This window comes from Cygnus olor, chromosome 8, assembly GCF_009769625.2.
Source record: "Cygnus olor isolate bCygOlo1 chromosome 8, bCygOlo1.pri.v2, whole genome shotgun sequence".
Classification (NCBI taxonomy): Eukaryota; Metazoa; Chordata; class Aves; order Anseriformes; family Anatidae; genus Cygnus; species Cygnus olor.
The window spans coordinates 11,932,050-11,949,282 of NC_049176.1; the positions used below are offsets into that span (position 1 = coordinate 11,932,050).

At 42.3% G+C, this 17,233-nt stretch overlaps 1 protein-coding gene across 1 annotated transcript in view; it reads right to left on the minus strand.

Annotated features, from left to right (window-relative positions):
* Nucleotides 1-17,233, minus strand: part of RASAL2 (RAS protein activator like 2) — a 119,173-nt gene that overhangs the window by 48,922 nt on the left and 53,018 nt on the right. Inside the window, 1 exon segment of the mRNA XM_040566409.1 lies at nucleotides 1,159-1,265. Coding sequence (XP_040422343.1) covers nucleotides 1,159-1,265 — 107 coding nt within the window.

Below are 17,233 nucleotides of genomic sequence, written 5' to 3' on the forward strand. Positions count from 1 at the left end.
GGATGGATAGTCAGTATACTCACCCCTGAATGACGGAAGTTAGGAAGCAACCAGGTTGTGAAATAGCCCTTTGCTCTATTCCACTTCTCAATTCCATTAAATCCTGAGTTTACAGGTTGTTTTAGACATCATATATTCTATATACACTCTGGACAGCCTTAACCCTTTTATAATTTAAATAGCTCCTATCAAATCCTTAGCTGTTTCTTTTTAAATTCTTATTTTTTAGAGATGACATAGTGTACAACTTAATCAAAAAAACAACTTTTACATGCGTTTGGATCCAAAGTGAGCTAAGAAGTGTGCTTAAAACGGATGAATGTTATCTAAAACAAGGAAAGAACATTTCTGAGGTACAGAAATGGTATCCATGTCCACACAGAATTTAAGAAGAGACAACATTCTCTAGATAACTTCCCCCCCCACCCCCGGCTTTAAATGAGACAGATTTCTAGCCAAAAAAAAAAAAGAGGGGTATGAAACGATATGCAACATTCAAGTAAGATATTTTAAACCATGAATAACTATTGTTAAAAGATGATAAAACTGAGCATCTCATTTTAACTTGAAGCATTTGCCCTCGGTCTAATAATAGAAAAGCCTTTGTGTTCTTGGATAAACTGACCAAAGACTGACACGGGCAAGAAAATCCACATTTTAGCCTAAAACATCTGATGCAGACTCACAGCCAGCTGAACTCACAACAAAAGCTGAAGAGATAAAGAGCAATTAACACACCTGCAGAGGTTTCACCAGCTTCCGAGTAAACTATAAATACATTTCAATTTTCTATGTAGTTTGTTGACTTGAGGGAAAAATAGCATGCTATCACCAACATAAAGGAAGTTTTTGCCTAGTCAAAAATTGAATATGTAATGCAATCCCTGGCGACGACTTCAAAAGTATTTATATAGGTCGCTGCCCATATTTAAACTGATGTTTCATTATTTGCAACTTCAGATCAATCCAATGAAAATAAGCAAGCTATAGATCTACCAGAAATTTCATCTATAATACATGACAGTTGATACCAATACTTCTTGGTCAACTGGAAATATTAAGTAAATACTCATTTTTTTCAGAGTCCTGTTGATATTTTCATCTCCTCCTCTTATTCCATGAGAAAAAATTCCTCCTTTGCAGAAAAGGCACACTTACTGGTACTTTGAAAGGAGAAGTGTTTGCAGCATCCATGGAGTTGGTTTTCTCAGATGTGCTGGTCCCGGAGATGCTCCGTCTGCGAGGAGATCTCTCTGCTGGGACCTCTGAGGAAGAAAAGAAAAACAGGGTGAATGGGTGCAGGGGGGTGGGGAATTTTATGCTGTACAGGACAGACTCCTCAGCAAAGTTTCCAGTGCGTACTAAACTGCTGAATTACACTCACCTTTTTTTTTTTTTGGTCTTATTTACTCCCTAAATTACAGCAGCATTTCCACTGACAGATTCAAGGTTGCGAATCTGACTTGATTGGATGCAATAGGCATGAAAAGTGCTGGTAAAGATCAACACCCAAACATATATCACTGTTTGTGAGATACTATTCAGAGAACTTTAAATTATTCTTTTCTACATAAGCAACGCAGTAATTAACTGATAACTAAAATGAAGCCACAGAGAAATTCAATTCTAGTCACAGCTGAACACAATTTGACAGAGGTCAAAGTTCAGTCTTTTATGACCACACAACTTGCTCAAACCCTACAACCACCAGAAGACTTGTAACAACCCGGGTATTATGACATATATATCTCTGCAGATAAAAAAAAAAAAAATAGGTCAACTTCTCATTCTGGCAATATGACCTTACTAAGACACGACTCTGGCATCTCAAATCCATGCAGGCTGATCCGATGAGCACAAATATTCATAAAAGATATGCTTCTATCTGAGTCTATTGACTTGCAAAGTATATACAGTATTTTTTTAAAAATCTGGCATACAGACACACGTATACTACACGTACATGCTTTTTTATGCCTAGCCAGATACACACACACATACACACAGACACAGATACCTTTATCGCAACTGCTGCCCATCTCCGGCTCAATTGCCAGCCTTAAAGGAATCCAGCTTCACAAAACATCCTAACACAGGGAGGGAAAAAATCACTTCCTAGCAGAAAGTCTATTGTTATCCTCTGAATCCTAAAGAAAAGGAATAAACGGCGACTCCAGCCAGTGACATTCTGACTCCTGCCGTGTTCCTTTCAAAGACAGATGCAGCTTAAACTTCCATTCCTGGCCTCCTGGCCCTGGGGATCCGTGCTACTTCCACTTAGGAGAAAGCTGGGTCTCTGCTCCCCTCCCTTCCCACAGCTTGCGGAGAGCAAGTGAGCGAGCAAGTGAAAAAGAAACACACAGGACTGCAGCTATTCAATCAATCGCTCCGACTGCACATCCTCATTAGTTACTTTCAGGCTATTAACAGACGCCCAACTGCCGGCTTCCCTCCGTGACAGCAAATTTTACTGTATATCCTGATTCACAGCAGCAAAAAGGGTTTACAGAGATATACAGCCAGCTGGTGCCACGAGAACAGCGCTTTTCTCAAAATAACCGAAGAAAAACCGAGAAAAGCCTTCTTCAGGGATAATATTACTTGTGGTGTCTTTGCATTCTGGATTTTCATGTCACCAGAGTTATAATACGTATCTCCCATGGATGCTTGAAGAAAGACAAAATGGAGCATACTGAACGAGAGGCTAAGAAATCTAGACCCTGCAGTATTAGTGTCTCACGCTGTAGCTATTTATCTTTTGAAAAACCAGACTGCTAACACTCAGCCTCTCGATCTGCTTGTAACCATCGATGGGGAGAGGACTGCAAGCGGGGAGAAGAGCCTCCTAACCTGGGCTCCGGAGCGAAGTGTAAGGCTCACTGCAGCCACCCCTGGGAAATGGGCAGGGCAGACAGCTTGCTGCTGACCGCGAGGATGATGCATGAGCCCCGCTCGCCCCGAACAAGTAAATCATGGGCTGTCAGAGCTCCCGGTAACGGCGACAGAGCGATGCTGCTTTCAGGGAGCGATGCTGCTTTCCTCTCCTCCGGCTGACGAGCAGCATCGGGCACTTTCCCGTACAGCTCAGGAGGCATCGCCTGCCCGGTGCTGGAGGGTAAGTCCCTGTCAGGGCACCTTTGGAGAACAAAATGCTTGGAGCGGGGCCAGTGCTAGACCAGGGTTTCTGTGTAATGGTCAGCCCTGCTCCCTCAGCAGCCTCTGCAGAGGCAGCTGGTTTCATCCGAAAATGTGCTTTCCTACACCGACACTAGCATCCCCCTTCCCCTAAGAAGAAAAACTTATTTCCTGCAGCTCCTGTAAGCACAGCTCTCCCAAAGAGAGCCATATTACGTCGGATTTAAATGATGGCTTTTGCTGTTCTCATTTTAAATGTAATGAAAGCAAACGGGAATGACATATTCACTTGGAACCCGGGAGTAAAGCGAGCACCTTTTATTTTAGATTGAATAGTAATGAGTAACGTAATAGGCTTGACTTTCTCCACTTCTCACACACCGGAAATCACATCAAAGCTGCTTCAGTAATTTAACACAGTCTGTTAACTTTGCTGAGTCATAAATGAAAACAGGAGCCCGAATTCCCCGCGATTTTCAACACTAGGTGGTCGTTCTTCGAGACAGGGAGATCAGGAGAAGTTTCTGATTAAAGCAAACGGAGCTGAAGTTGCACCGAGGAACGTGCCCGGCTCTCCTCGCCTTCCCTCTTCCCACCACATCTGTCCAGGAACGATTCAGGTTCTCGGCAAATAAACCACTGGGGCTCCATCACTGAAATGAGTTTCTCCTGTTCTCAGACCACCACAGAAGCATATCGAATGGGGAAGGGAAAATGGAATATTCACGAGGCGCCTGTAACAAACTAAAAATAAAACTACCTTCTCTTCCCCTTCCAAAAAGCAAGAGCAAATAGACAACTTGCTCAGTCCCCAGGAAACTGAAGGCCCTAGATAGAGCAGAATTGTCAAGAGATGCTAACTCAAAATCAGAAACTAACGGCATTCTGCCACGACATCCTTAGAACAGAATTTTTGCTGAGTTGTGTAAAAAAAAAAAATCTATACTGTCATCACTGAGCAAAAAATTAGACAGTTCCCTCTCCGGCTCCACAAGCAATGCTAGAGGCTACTCTTGCATAATCTTCACCTGCTGTAAAAATCAATGCACCTCATATAGGCTCAGTATTAAATTACAATTGCTCTCAGCACTGCTCACTCTCAGGGACCAGGGCTACAAATAAATCACATTGTTTCTATGGAGAAACAGTCTGAAACCCTTCTCATCCCCTCTCAATCTCTGGGGGAGAAAAAAAAAAAAAGATCTTCCCCTTTTCAACCTTAAAAAAATCCATCAAAGAAATGAGTTGTAAACATCCCTATGGGGCACCTTTAATCTATCCCCTCATATATCGATGATATGCAGTAACATTTATGTAAATAAATATTTATGTAAATACATATTTACACACTACATGGTAACATACACCAATTAGCTGAGGCAATTTCTCCGCCATGGCAGATGCCTCTGAAGTGCCCAGGGATACAAGGAAGGGAACTCTCCCAACCTCTTCTTGTTGCCCCACTCCCTCTCCACTAAAGCACTCGGGCTTGTTTTGTTGGATAGAAGGTAGCTCTGAGCCAGGGGCGGTTCAGGTTGGAAATTAGGAGAAATTTCTCCTCAGAAAGAGCAGTCAGGCATTGGGACGGGTTGCCCAGGGAGGTGGTGGAGTCACCGTCCCTGGGGGTGTTCAAGGAAAGTTTGGACATGATGCTTAGGGACATGGTTTAGAGGGTGATATTGGTGGTAGGGTGATGGTTGGACCTGATGATCTTGGAGGGCTTTTCCAACCCTAAAGATTCTTTGATAAGCAGCTGCAGTGACTGCCCTGCTTTGAAGGCAACTGTCTGGGCCGCAGCCTCAATGACCTCCAGTCGGGATGTGGCTCTCGGACTCCTGGATTTCCTACAGCTTAGTGCTCCGGCCACTTGAAATCCAAAACCTCGCTGCTGCGGGAATTTGTATTCTGCTGTGAAGAGCTCTTTCTCAGAATGACAGGAGGAAAGATGAAACAAACTTCCCAGCTTTGCAGGACAGCTCTTGCTACTCTATCTCAATTTTTGTGAATTAGAAATGGATTGGAGAAGGGCAGGAGAAACAATCAGGAACAAAGAAACATCCTCAGGGGTTAGAGTGAAAAGAATGAAGCTACTGAACTTGTAAATAAGGTCACAGAAACAAAGATTGCAGGGGTCTCCCTGACTCTGCGAAGGGCAAGGCACTGGAACGAACACGGCCGCAGCAGGACGCCCTACCACGCGTCTGGACCGCGCTCGTGTCCTCCCAGCACTTGCGAGAGCACCTCCAGGTCTGAGAGCTCCTGCTAACAAAGTCCACAAGGGTGACTTCGAAGCAGTCCCAAGGACCTACCTAGGAATGCAGAAAAGGGGAAAATGCATCAGCAAGATGAGCTCCCATCTGTCGTTACTCACAGGGGCTGGTACTGGCCTCTGTCACAGCAGCCAACAGGCGAGCCCATCCATGCCACGGCAGCAGGTCCAGCATTTCTAAGATAAAGCTCTCGGCCTGGCACTACACCTATGTTCAATTGTGACTTTCAGCAGTTCACAACAGCACATGGCTTAGCGCTGACCTGCTACGACATCCTCAGTTCTGATGATCACGGAAGATTCGGATTTGTGAAAGGCTACCTTGAACAGCCAAAGACAGACAATTGACAACAAATTTGTATTTCTTTCCCAAGACATAGGTAGTGCTGAGCAAAAATCCCATCCTCGTACTCATTCTCCAAATAATCTTTCTTTGAAATCTGTGTGTTGTCTTTTCTGGGAAGGGGGCAGGCTGCTGGTGTGTATCATCTCCTTGTTAGGACAACAAAAGAAAGATTCAGTAGGATTTCAGAGACTGGGACCTCCATTTTTTTCATCTGTGCACATCCTGATACGACGGTACCTTGGTCTGTGACTAGAGGGGATAGAGAATATGATTCATAAAAAGAATCAACGTATCCTGCCTCTCAAGTCTAGCTTAATTACAAGCATCTGATAAACACAAAACCAATTCAATACTACCAATTACCTACCCAGAGTCAACCATTCCCAAAGACTGCCTCTCAGGTGCAACTGTATTCAAATGTCCCCACTTGACACCAACCAAAACAGCACCCAACCCAAATGTTCACCCCCCTTTTGATAGCTGCCTTGGCACTCCCTGGGAGAACAAGGTTATTGCTGCTGGTTGGAGCATTACCTTAACAGTCAAACAATCCTGCAATTAGCCTTTTTATGTAAGCAAGGTCCAATGAGCTACACACACTATGCCTTGTTTTCTTGTAAAGCAAAGTTTGTTGTTGTTGCTTTAAATCTTGAACCATTCTCTCAGCAGTAGTTACCCCAGTGGGCAAACCATCTAATTATTTACCTATCAGCCGTGCCATTTTCTAAATTAATCTGCATGGACAGCTTATTATACATTTCAAATACAGTAATGCCTAGAGGTCTATTACCAGGCTGCAGCCTGGCTGGACTAAGTACTGAATAGACACTGTTTCTGCCCCAAATAGCTTACAGCTTTCTTAATTTGAAACAAAGCACTATTAGAGTGTGATAAGCCTTACAAGGCAGGAGGGAAGAAGTGCATTAAGAAAATAAGGCATGCAAATTAAGTAAGTTATCCTTGATGGGCCTCTGGGTGATTATTTATTTGGAAATTAAACTTATGTTGAAGTAATTATCCTCAGATAAAATAATCAAATCCTAGAGGATGAAAACAAAAGAGTATCTTGAGAAAGGTTGTGAAAAAGCACCTTTGTCGTTTAGGATTTGTAAGAAGGGTCTAGACAAGTGCTTCTCACAATGAAGGCAGACAGAAGAAACCCTACTGCAGACGTGGCAATGGATTAGAACGCACTAAAGGATTTCAAGGCCATCTTCAGCACTATTTTCTCCTCTGTCAAAAGGCCAATTAGTCTTACAGATTAGCTACAAGAGAAATACACAAAAACCAGCAACACTTGACTTTTTGTGACTTTGTATTTCTTTTACAAACACACTTCAAGAAATAATGGGCTTAAATCTAAGCTTGGAAGAGTTGGAGCACTTACAGGTTTGCCGCTGGAGCTAGTTTTTGAAGATGTTATTCATTAATGTAACCACCAGCTGAGTGGTTTACTACAGCGACAAACAGTGACATTCAGTGTTTCACAATCAGCAACTACAGTGGTTGTTCCTTACTTTACAAAGACAGTACACTAAAACTTTTGGCTTGCAGGGCAGAAAAACTACAAAGCCAAGTACAGATACTGCCTTTCTGCTCTACTACATTTTTGTTAACTACTTCCATTGTGAGTTGCTGATCACCTACTGCAGTCTGTAAGCAGTGAGGGTACCCATTCAGTCCCGATGGTTTGGTTTCCTCATGTACCTCTGTCTATCTACATATCGATGCGCATATGCACACACACACAGCACCTACAGCATATTAACTGAGTGTAACATTATGGCATTCACGACTTCATCAGGACAGAAGAGGTTATTTTTGTCTCATTGTCCGTTTAGGGTTGTTTCAAAGTGCTCAAGTGACAGCTCTAATGAGAAAGATCTTGGGTGCAGTCAGTATTTACTTACTGTTTCTTCTACGTTGGAGAAAATACCTATGCCAGCTGACAAAATTACAGGGAGTAATAAAAAGCAGGAAGAAAGCAAGTGTTAGGAGAAATATAAGAAGGAATGAGGAAAAAAAAAAGATACATCTAAACCTCATCTGAAAGATGCTCATTACCTAATGAAATAGGAAGCCTCATATAAAAATAAATAAAACTGTTAAGTTTTTATCTTGGAGCATTTTTCTCTATCATTTTACTCACTCGGGGAAAATTCAGACTTTGGTGCAATTCACAGACTGTTATAAAAATTAATTAAATGCCTGTGTAAAAAGCCTAGACTAAAAGCAAACTCAAAAAATATGATCTGTACTAACTCCTGAAATCTAAACTTGTATTTCAAATACATTATGCAAATTCCACCAGGTGCTACTTAAAGGAGAAAATTGAAATTTGCACTGATAGCTCTTCCACATTTATCTAGATAACTAGACAGGAGGAAAAAAGCCAGAAGAAGTAAGTCTGAGAGAACACAACAGTCACAGCTACAGCACACTACACTGCACAAAAGCTCCCAAGTCTGGAAAGGGAAACACAAAGGAAACCCCACAAAGCTATAGAACTCTATCATCAAACAACTACTAGATACCAATTATGATCAAAACCTCTCTCAGTCCATTAGCAGGGATTTTAAAAGAAGATCCTGTGCTTTACGGAGGACTGAGTCAATCAGACAAGTCTTGCAAGATGATCCAGGTAAATATCAATGATTTTAATTTGCATACAGGTAATTCTGTTGGTTAGACACTTGCATTGTGTTGGCATCTAAAAAAATGTAATTGAATTAGTGCCCAATTCAGAAAGTGCATAGAGAGCAACCTACAGTTGAAGTCACTTAAAAGACATTAAAGTCATCGATTCTTGAGGCGTTCAGTCTGAAAGACAAGACCTAACAAGCAAAGCAGATGAATGCACAGATGAGGCTGGAAGAAAGGGCAAGAATATCACAGAAGATAAAAAAAAAATTGGCTTTCAAGTACTGACTATCACAGTCCCTTTACGCAGAATGTTCTGAAGAAATTGAACGTGGCATTTAGTGAGTACATCATCAGCTGTTATCAGACTGATGCATTCACTCTGAGGCGGTGGAAAGAATCCTCCAGCTCTGCAAATACAAGTCAGAAATGAAGCATATGTGCATCCCTAGCTGTTCAGTATCTCCTCTGTATGACATGTCCAGCCACATGAAATTTGGAATACTTGCCCTTTTTTACCCTCCTCGTGCATCAGCCTCGAAAATCTCCTGCGTGGGTTGACTCCAGGCACAGCAGTATAAATTGCCGGCCAACACAGAAGCAGACACGAGGAGCTACCACCACACTTGACCTGGAGATGCTGATGTCCTCGTTAGTTCCTAATGATCTTGGACTGGCCCTGCTAATTCAAATTACCTTGTGTTTGCTGCAGAGAGATTGCACACAGACAATTAACACAGATCAGCTGATGAATGGAAACTTGTTCCCACAGTGTCATTTTTGAGAGGCTTATGACTTAGACACACAATATTATGATACCAGTATTTATTATCCTCATTATTAAACAACAGCCTCAAGCCACAACTTTCAGAAATCATCTTTTACTCTCTGCAAAAAGGCTGTGAATCGGGGCATTCTCTAAAAAGCCATCCTTTGCTCTGGTTATTGGGATATCCTCACTTGTCACTGGCTCTTGGGGAATTGAAGCTCTGCAGCTCTCCGCTGTGCCTCTCAATGGGCCAGAAGCCTGCTCTAAGCTACACTACCTCTTGCTCACTCTGGCAGGATCTTGCCCTTGGGCAATAAAATCTATTGCTATGAACACACAAGAAATAAAAACTCAATGTATAGGAGATAACTGATGGATGCCATCAAACCTTTAGTATGGCTCTGGACTTAGGACAGCATTCTCTAATTCTATGATTTGGAATTGGTGCCTCCTTAAAACAAAAGAGATGATTTTAATTAACACAGGCTTGGAGGCAAAAATAGCTCAGTTTTGTTACATCCTCCAGACTCCATGCTGAATAAATACTCCCTGACATTTCTGGGGTGAGGTTTAGAAGACATCTTGAGGACCTCTTGGTGTGGAACAAAACGTGAATGCAGGCCTACATGTAAGGGGGGGAAACAGTCTTGGGAAGAATAGCATTGGAGCCCAGTCCATGCATCCCCTTGTCCCTGCTCCCATTCGATGTGATATTCCCAAAGAAGTCCACGGCACATAGTGATGAAGTAATTAGCAAATACTAACAGATCTGGGAGCACTTCCTTTCCTCCCACATTCCGTACTTCTCCGGACCTGCTAAGCAAGAGAACTGTTTCCCATAGAGGGAACATTGTAAATGCTGTCTACTGGAAAAAGTATAGCAACACCAGGAGCTGCCCTGGGGTCTGGATGGAGAACAAAAGTGGGCAAAACGCACTAGATTGGCTGCTGCCTACTTGACTGACAAAGTTCCACACTGGTGACTACTGCATCTTGGCAAAAATAAAAAAGTGTTATAGCAAACAAATGACTTTAAATAGTCCATCAACAGGAAAAGGGGATATGTATCGGGCTTCCTGTCTGAGCAACTTGGAACCTGGAAATTATCAGAAGAGAATGAAAGCATCCCGCGAACAACAAAATGTGAAAGAGTGAGAAGGAATGATTTATGGAGCTGACACTGAAAGAACAAAAACAAATAACAACAGCTTGACATAGCAACAGCTGAAAGGGAGAGACAAAACAATAATCAGCTTCTTTGTGTGAATGCTGTTTAAAACATTTTTCAGGCTTTTACTGGTATTTACGCTGGACTATAAATAAAAGTAGTTTCAATTTTCTACTTGAATACAGTTAAATTTATGTGTAAGTACGCAGAAACAGAGCACGGGATTGTTTGATTGTGCTCCCCAGATTTAATTTCTGGACTAGAGAAGTATCTGATCCCTTGGCTGAAATTTTTATTCCAAACGCATCTAGACATTTCTCTGGAGAAGCAAAACTTTCAGCGAAGTCTCCTCTTTGATTTATCTTACTAGCATCACACGGCTGCAAAATAAAGTTGTAGACATCCTGACAGCAACGAGTAGAAGTAGAGTGGGGGTTCTCCCTCTGACATAGTGATCAGCTGGTCAAATGGCACAGAGGAGAAAAACAGGCTAGTAAGAAACACTTTTTAGTCCAGAAACAATTTACTGCCATATTAAGATGGCACATGCCTATTTCTAACTTGACCTTTGCACTTGCAGCTATTTTAAGCAGATTCTAGCCAGGTTTAATTAATAACTACTTATAATTCAAACGCTTTAAAAGACGTAACATCAAGTAACTGAAGGACTGAAGAAATTAAGTGCAGTGAAAGTAGTAAAGGCTTGCCAGTAAAATGTAAACAACAACAAAAAACAACAACAACGAAACAACAATTAGCACCGTACCGTACCAAGAAATGAGAGAAGGCTTTTCTCTTCTTCTGTGCTGCTATCCAGCCATTCGGCCACATCGCCAGGAGAAAGAAGACTCATTCTCCAGCCAGAAAACTTTTCCATACAGAACTCAGTAAGTGAACGAAGCAGGGTAGGAAGGGTGGGGAGGAGCGGATGGTCTTGGGATTCCAGTACTCCAGTTGTTGGCTACACTGACAACACGAGAGCGTGATCCTGCCCTGCTCTCTCAGCCCTACATCTGACAGCCCATCCTGACACAGCAGGCATGGGTGGGAGCAGAAAGTGAGATCTGTACTTGTTGTCCCTTTGTGTCAGGTTTCAGTCCAACCAGGAACAGAAAGAAGGCAAAAAAGGGGAGCAGGGGAAACCAAGGTCTGAAAATCCAAAAGAGGTTGCAGGTTATGACGGAAACGGTTTAAATAAAAAGAAGAAACAGATCTCAGAGCTGAAGAAGCTCAAACAAGTAAGTGAAATAGCTCATCAGCTAAGTGTAATATATCCCTACCATCCCTTAGAGTGTTGGCTTTGTTTGTAGGCTCAGGCTTTATGCTTTATGCCAAAAGAAAAATCAAAGCTTAGAGGCAATTTAAATACCCTCCTCACTCCCGAAGAGCCTGCATTCCCCTGTTTGCAACCCCTTTCGTGCTCCAGCTATTATAACAGCATCCCAGCCTTTCTTACAATGAATTTGTTCATGCAATGGCAGGTTGATCAATCTGTGAATAGGAAGCTCCCACCCCTCCCTCTCCCCTCCTCCTGCATGGCGGCAGCATTGATCGGCAATAATGGAATCTGCCTCTGCCTGCCAGCAGCAGCATTACAGGGACCCGCTCCTCTTCCTCAGCAGCAGGCAGCCCCGCGGCGCTTCAGCCTCGGCTGCAACAGAGCAAATAAGAAAGAGGTAAGGGAGAGCAGCGTTCAGGGGGGCTCAAAGAAGTCATCAGTGCTAATGGTCGATTTTTTTTTTGAGCGAGAGAGAAATGGAAAATAATTCTGCTCTGTCTAGACAGCGGGCTTGCTCTGCACAGCTCTGCAACGAGGACTTGTCATTGTGACTTTCTGAGGGGTCACATTTAATTGTACAGGATTTGTAGCACTTGATTTATTCTACACAAAAGAGCATTTTACAGGTTTACACATGCAGAAGCAGAGACGGATCGTGTAAGTGAGGGACTCCCGGGCCCCACAAATCAAAATTGCCTTTGTCCTCAGGGGATGGAGCTGATGCTCCGATCAAACTGCACTCTTTAAAGAGACAGCCGCCTTTTGTTCACCATTTTCTGAACCTGTCCTGATTTTAAATAATTTATACAGTTGCCAATCCCTATTACAAACTAGGACGCTTGCTGACCACTGACTAAAAGCCAAGGCAAAACAACAACAAAAAGCCATTAGATCAGCAAAGCGAAGAATTAGATACCAACCAACAAACGAGGGGAAAAAGAGACAGCTATCAAGTCCCAGCAGGGAAGAAAATTCCAATTACTTAAGACAAACTGTAGCAAAGTACTGTTTGTGCAGGAGGGATATTTTCATAAAACACCTGCCAAGCAGGGCAGATGCTCTACAGAATTCACAATTAACGAGGGAACATGGGACAAACCAGCTGAGGAGGGAGACACCCAGCAGCACACAGGACTCAGCTGAGCAGTCCCCCTGTTCCCACTGAAAAAGTACATATCCCACCCTACGAACAGAGGAATTAAAAAAAAATAAAATAAAATATTGTCTACATAATCTAAAAGACAGGTAGAAAGACATCAGATATGCTTTTCCATCTATGCAAACACCAGCTTTTTCTTTTTTTTTTTTGATGAAATGAGCTTTTCCAACAAATTTTCACCGTGTGCAGAGGAGGATTACATTTTGTCCAACTTCTACAAGTAGAATCTTCTTTGAGTTAAGAATATGCAAACTGATGACGTAAATCTACTTGCAATAAGAATGGAATTAAATACAACTTTTCGAGAAGGGATTAGGTAGCTATTTTTCTCTATCCAGTTGGTCAATATGAAACAAAAATTTTTATCTCCTTCCTTTTAGTTTTCTGTGAAACAAATATGGTGCTCCGGAACACCTGACAACCCTTCCATTAAAACTGGTTTAATTCACAATATTATCTATCGATTTCATAAATAACAGGTTCTAGGGAAAACGAGGTTAAGAGTATTGGTATCCCATGAATGCTTCTCATCACCATGAATTTTCTGTCCTTTTTAGGAGTACAGATTGTGTACAAATTCTGCTTGCCTCCACAGCTGCCTCACCTTTTGTATCATGATTCAGCTTTATGAAACCCTTTCAATATATTATAGAGGTCATGTTAACAGGGGAAGTATACTAAATGTTGTAAGAAAACGGAGGCATAAGATTTCAGACAGTAGCATTACCTGGGAACTGAGATGGCATCTAAGTTTTTCACACGCAGAACCCCTGCTCTCCTGTGCACAGTGGCATTCACCTTCCTGGGGCAACACATGGGGATGAAGTAATGATTACAGTCATCTAACCCGACTGGCTTGAAACGCCTCTAGAACATCGCCCAGTGACTCTCCTCCACGTGCTGCATTATTTCTAGTTGAGCAAAGGCACATCTTCCAGCAGAAAGAGCATCTGATTTTAACAGACACTGCAGAGACGTAACGAGTCAGTCCGTTCCCCTTCCCTAAGCTGTTCCAATGGTTAACTGCACTTGTGGTTAGCAATTTGCTCCGTTTCCAAGAACAAATTTATCTAGCCTCATCTCCTAACCACTGGGCACTGGCTGACATTTGTATGCTTCAGTACTCTCCATTATCAAATTCTGGTATCAGAAATCTCCTCCCTGTTTACAACCTTTGTGAATGTCTGGTTTCAGACAATCACTTCAAAAATATCCTCAAACTCCTTTGTAGCATTGATTTTCATTTTGAAAACTTCTGGGGAAAAAAACAACCAACAAAAACAAACAAACAAACAACAACAACAAAAAAAAACCCCACACCACAATCAAAAAAGACCAAACTTGCTCCAGGACTGGAGGAGGGAAGTAGTACTGGTCTCCTATTAAAACCTGCCACAGGCAGAAGAAACACTGTGAATTGCTTCTTAAATTGCTCTTTCTCCACCTTAAAGCAGGTCTTGTACTCTAGAGCTTACCAAAAGCTGTCAGAAAAGTCCCGCTTGAATTTTCCAGGGCAGCCAGGTTTTTAGATAAGCTGCAAATAAGCAAGAGAGGAATATTCAAAATGTTCCTAACATTTTCATGCTGTGAGACCTACCCACTCGCTGAACCAATGCAAACACGGATAGAAACTGTCCTATCAACCAGAGCAGAAGTGTCTAAAATGTAAAACTATCCTTTGCAGATGACTGAAGCTACAGAAAGATGGGAGAGATCAGCGAAGTAAAACAAACAAAACAAAACGGGGATAAACAGCAGCTGCCTTGAGAGACTGCTGTTTTCCAAAATTAGCACTGGTAGCCGTATGGAACGGCATGTTCTACCATAAAAAAACTCCTTCAAAGTGTTGGGGCTCACCTCCCTCACCCCTGAGGGTCTTAAGGCAGATGAGCCCACAAGGCTGAAAATTAAAGCAAACACTTATGTTTTCAAATGTCTTATATAAATAATTTAAATCTTTTGCACATCCCCGACTAGTAATTCTTTACATTACCACCAGCAAACGAGCTTCCGCTCCTTTCTGCAGTTTTCAGAAATGTCAGCCTCCTACAGACATGACTTTGAAACCTATGAAACTAAGCAGCTTTGCCATCCTGTGGATTTAAAAATTAGCATTCTTGATAAGTGAAACTAAGCAGAAGCATGAGTACTCATTTTTTTTCTACATGAATTTTAGAAAATGATAATTCATAATCTACGCAAATAACAGAGTACAGTTGCCTTCTGATGCAGATGCTTTGTAAGCACAAAGTAGCAGCACTATTATAAATCATAATGTATTAATGGTCTCTGCATGAGGCACTTACAAGAAAAGGAAAAATGGATATTACTTGCACTAGGGATGGACTGACGGGCTGATTGATGGATATTGCTACAGTCAGTAGGTGATTTCTTCACAGCAATATACATTAGACATTGTACACCCAAGTCATTCCTAATAAAATGCTTTACGGTTAGTTTAGGAGCAAAGGAAGACAGGATATTTACGCACTTGAGAAATGAAGTTCTCCCTACGGAGCAGGGGCACAACTGACAGGGAGAGGGCAATTTTTTCCCACAAAAAGCAGGCAGGCAGAGATGTATAAAATAGCTTGCCTGAGGTTGCAGCACTTGTTAATCCACAAGACACGATACACACCTGCTCTTCCATTTCCTGGATCAATGTCATATGTACCAGACAACACTACTCACCTCTACCCTTGTCCGTTAGGAAATAGGAAAAGTTATGTCAGTCATTTCTCCCAGAAAAATGCCAAGCAGCAATAACTTTTCTATCCTATTCAATGCCATGGCACAGAACAAGAAAGCTAGCTTTAAAATAAGTTTCCTAGGTATCTAAAAATGTCAGCTCTAGATGCAAAAATATGCTGTTTCCTGCATTAAATCATTTTAAGTGCCCATATATAATGCATACTGTATTGTTTTGAGAAGCAGTATTACAATTTTACAGCCTTCTAACCACACGATAATCTAGTTCAAGAGCATCCGGATGGACAAGGCCAAGTCATTCATTTTGTGTTACAGAATCATGGTGAAAGGATTCACAACTATTTCATGACACAGATAACTTTTTGGCTTAAGCCACATAAACTACACCAGCCTGTAACGCCATGACACAAGCTGGAGGCAGCTGAGCAGACTCATTCTGTTGCAAAGTAAATCAATAGCAGATTTACGTCAGGCACAAGACGATGTGGACAGCCCTGCTGGAGCACAGCAAAGTACACAGGAAGCCCTTTTTATCAAAATTGATGGACAATCAGGTCTCCCTAAGCCAGTCCATTCTGCTCTGGAAAGTGAAACCACACTGATGAACTACTAGCCCACACGTACACAGTATCATCCAGTATTTTATCTTTTGAGATTGCTTAATGAAGTGATTTTAGTGCAGTCAGGGATCTGTAGCACTCGCTCTCAGCAGCTCTCATCCAGCTGAAGATGACGACCTCTTTGTGCCACAACATTGGTGCCATACCTCATTGTACCAGGGTGATAGCCCCCCTTATTTCCAGAGCAAACATCACTGTCCTTCCAAACCCAGCTGAGATCACAGACATTAACCTAGTGGCTGTTCAGGAGGGAAGCGAAGCACAACATTTCCTAAATAATAACTGCTGGAGCAGCAAGGCAGTGAGGCCAGCGAGAGCCGTGCCTGCTGACAGCCTCTAAAGATAAATAGGGACAGGAAGGCTCAAAATGAAGGTGAACAACAAAACAAACCTTGAAGTTCTCTAGTATATAATAACACAGTCAAGAGTTCTCTTGTGTAAGTGACATTTTAAGTAATGTCAGGAAGCTATTTCCACACTTAATTTTGACAAGAAGTTGGAGGCAAACAGGTCAGCAACTGAAATGAAAATTTAAACCGTGAGGGCCTAGCCTTTATAAAGCTCTTCCATGCCCATTTAGCCTTCCAGCAAAATCATCTCCTCTTGGCTCGCTGCTCGTACCTCACCTGGTAGAAACTGAGCAGCAAGCCCCCACCACAAAGATGCAGCAAACAGCTAGGTACCTAAATCTAGCCAGGGGCCCTTCCCAGCCAGCAGCCACTTCAGGCAGGTCACTTGGACACAAAGGATGGCAGCTGCCAGCATGGAAGTTGGCTTGGACTTCCCCTGCAACATAAAGATCTGTTTGGCTGCCTGTATGAACCTAACAATGCTTCAGAATCTTTTCTGTGATAGCGAACTATGTTTTAAGGGATTTCCATTTCATTGTTTCACTGGTGTACAGAAACTATTTTGAGTACACGCAACAGCTTAGCATCACAGACATGCTTTTCATGTTCAAGAAACAAAGCTGTCAGAAGTCTACGAAGCCACTTGCTAGGGAACTGAATTGTAACCTTCTTTTAAAACACCTCTTAAAGGGATGCTTGAGAACAGCAGGAAGACTGGAGTGAAGCCGTAAGTTGAAGACCAGCGCAGAGCGAGTGAGATACATACCTGCACCTGCGTCACAGAGGGCG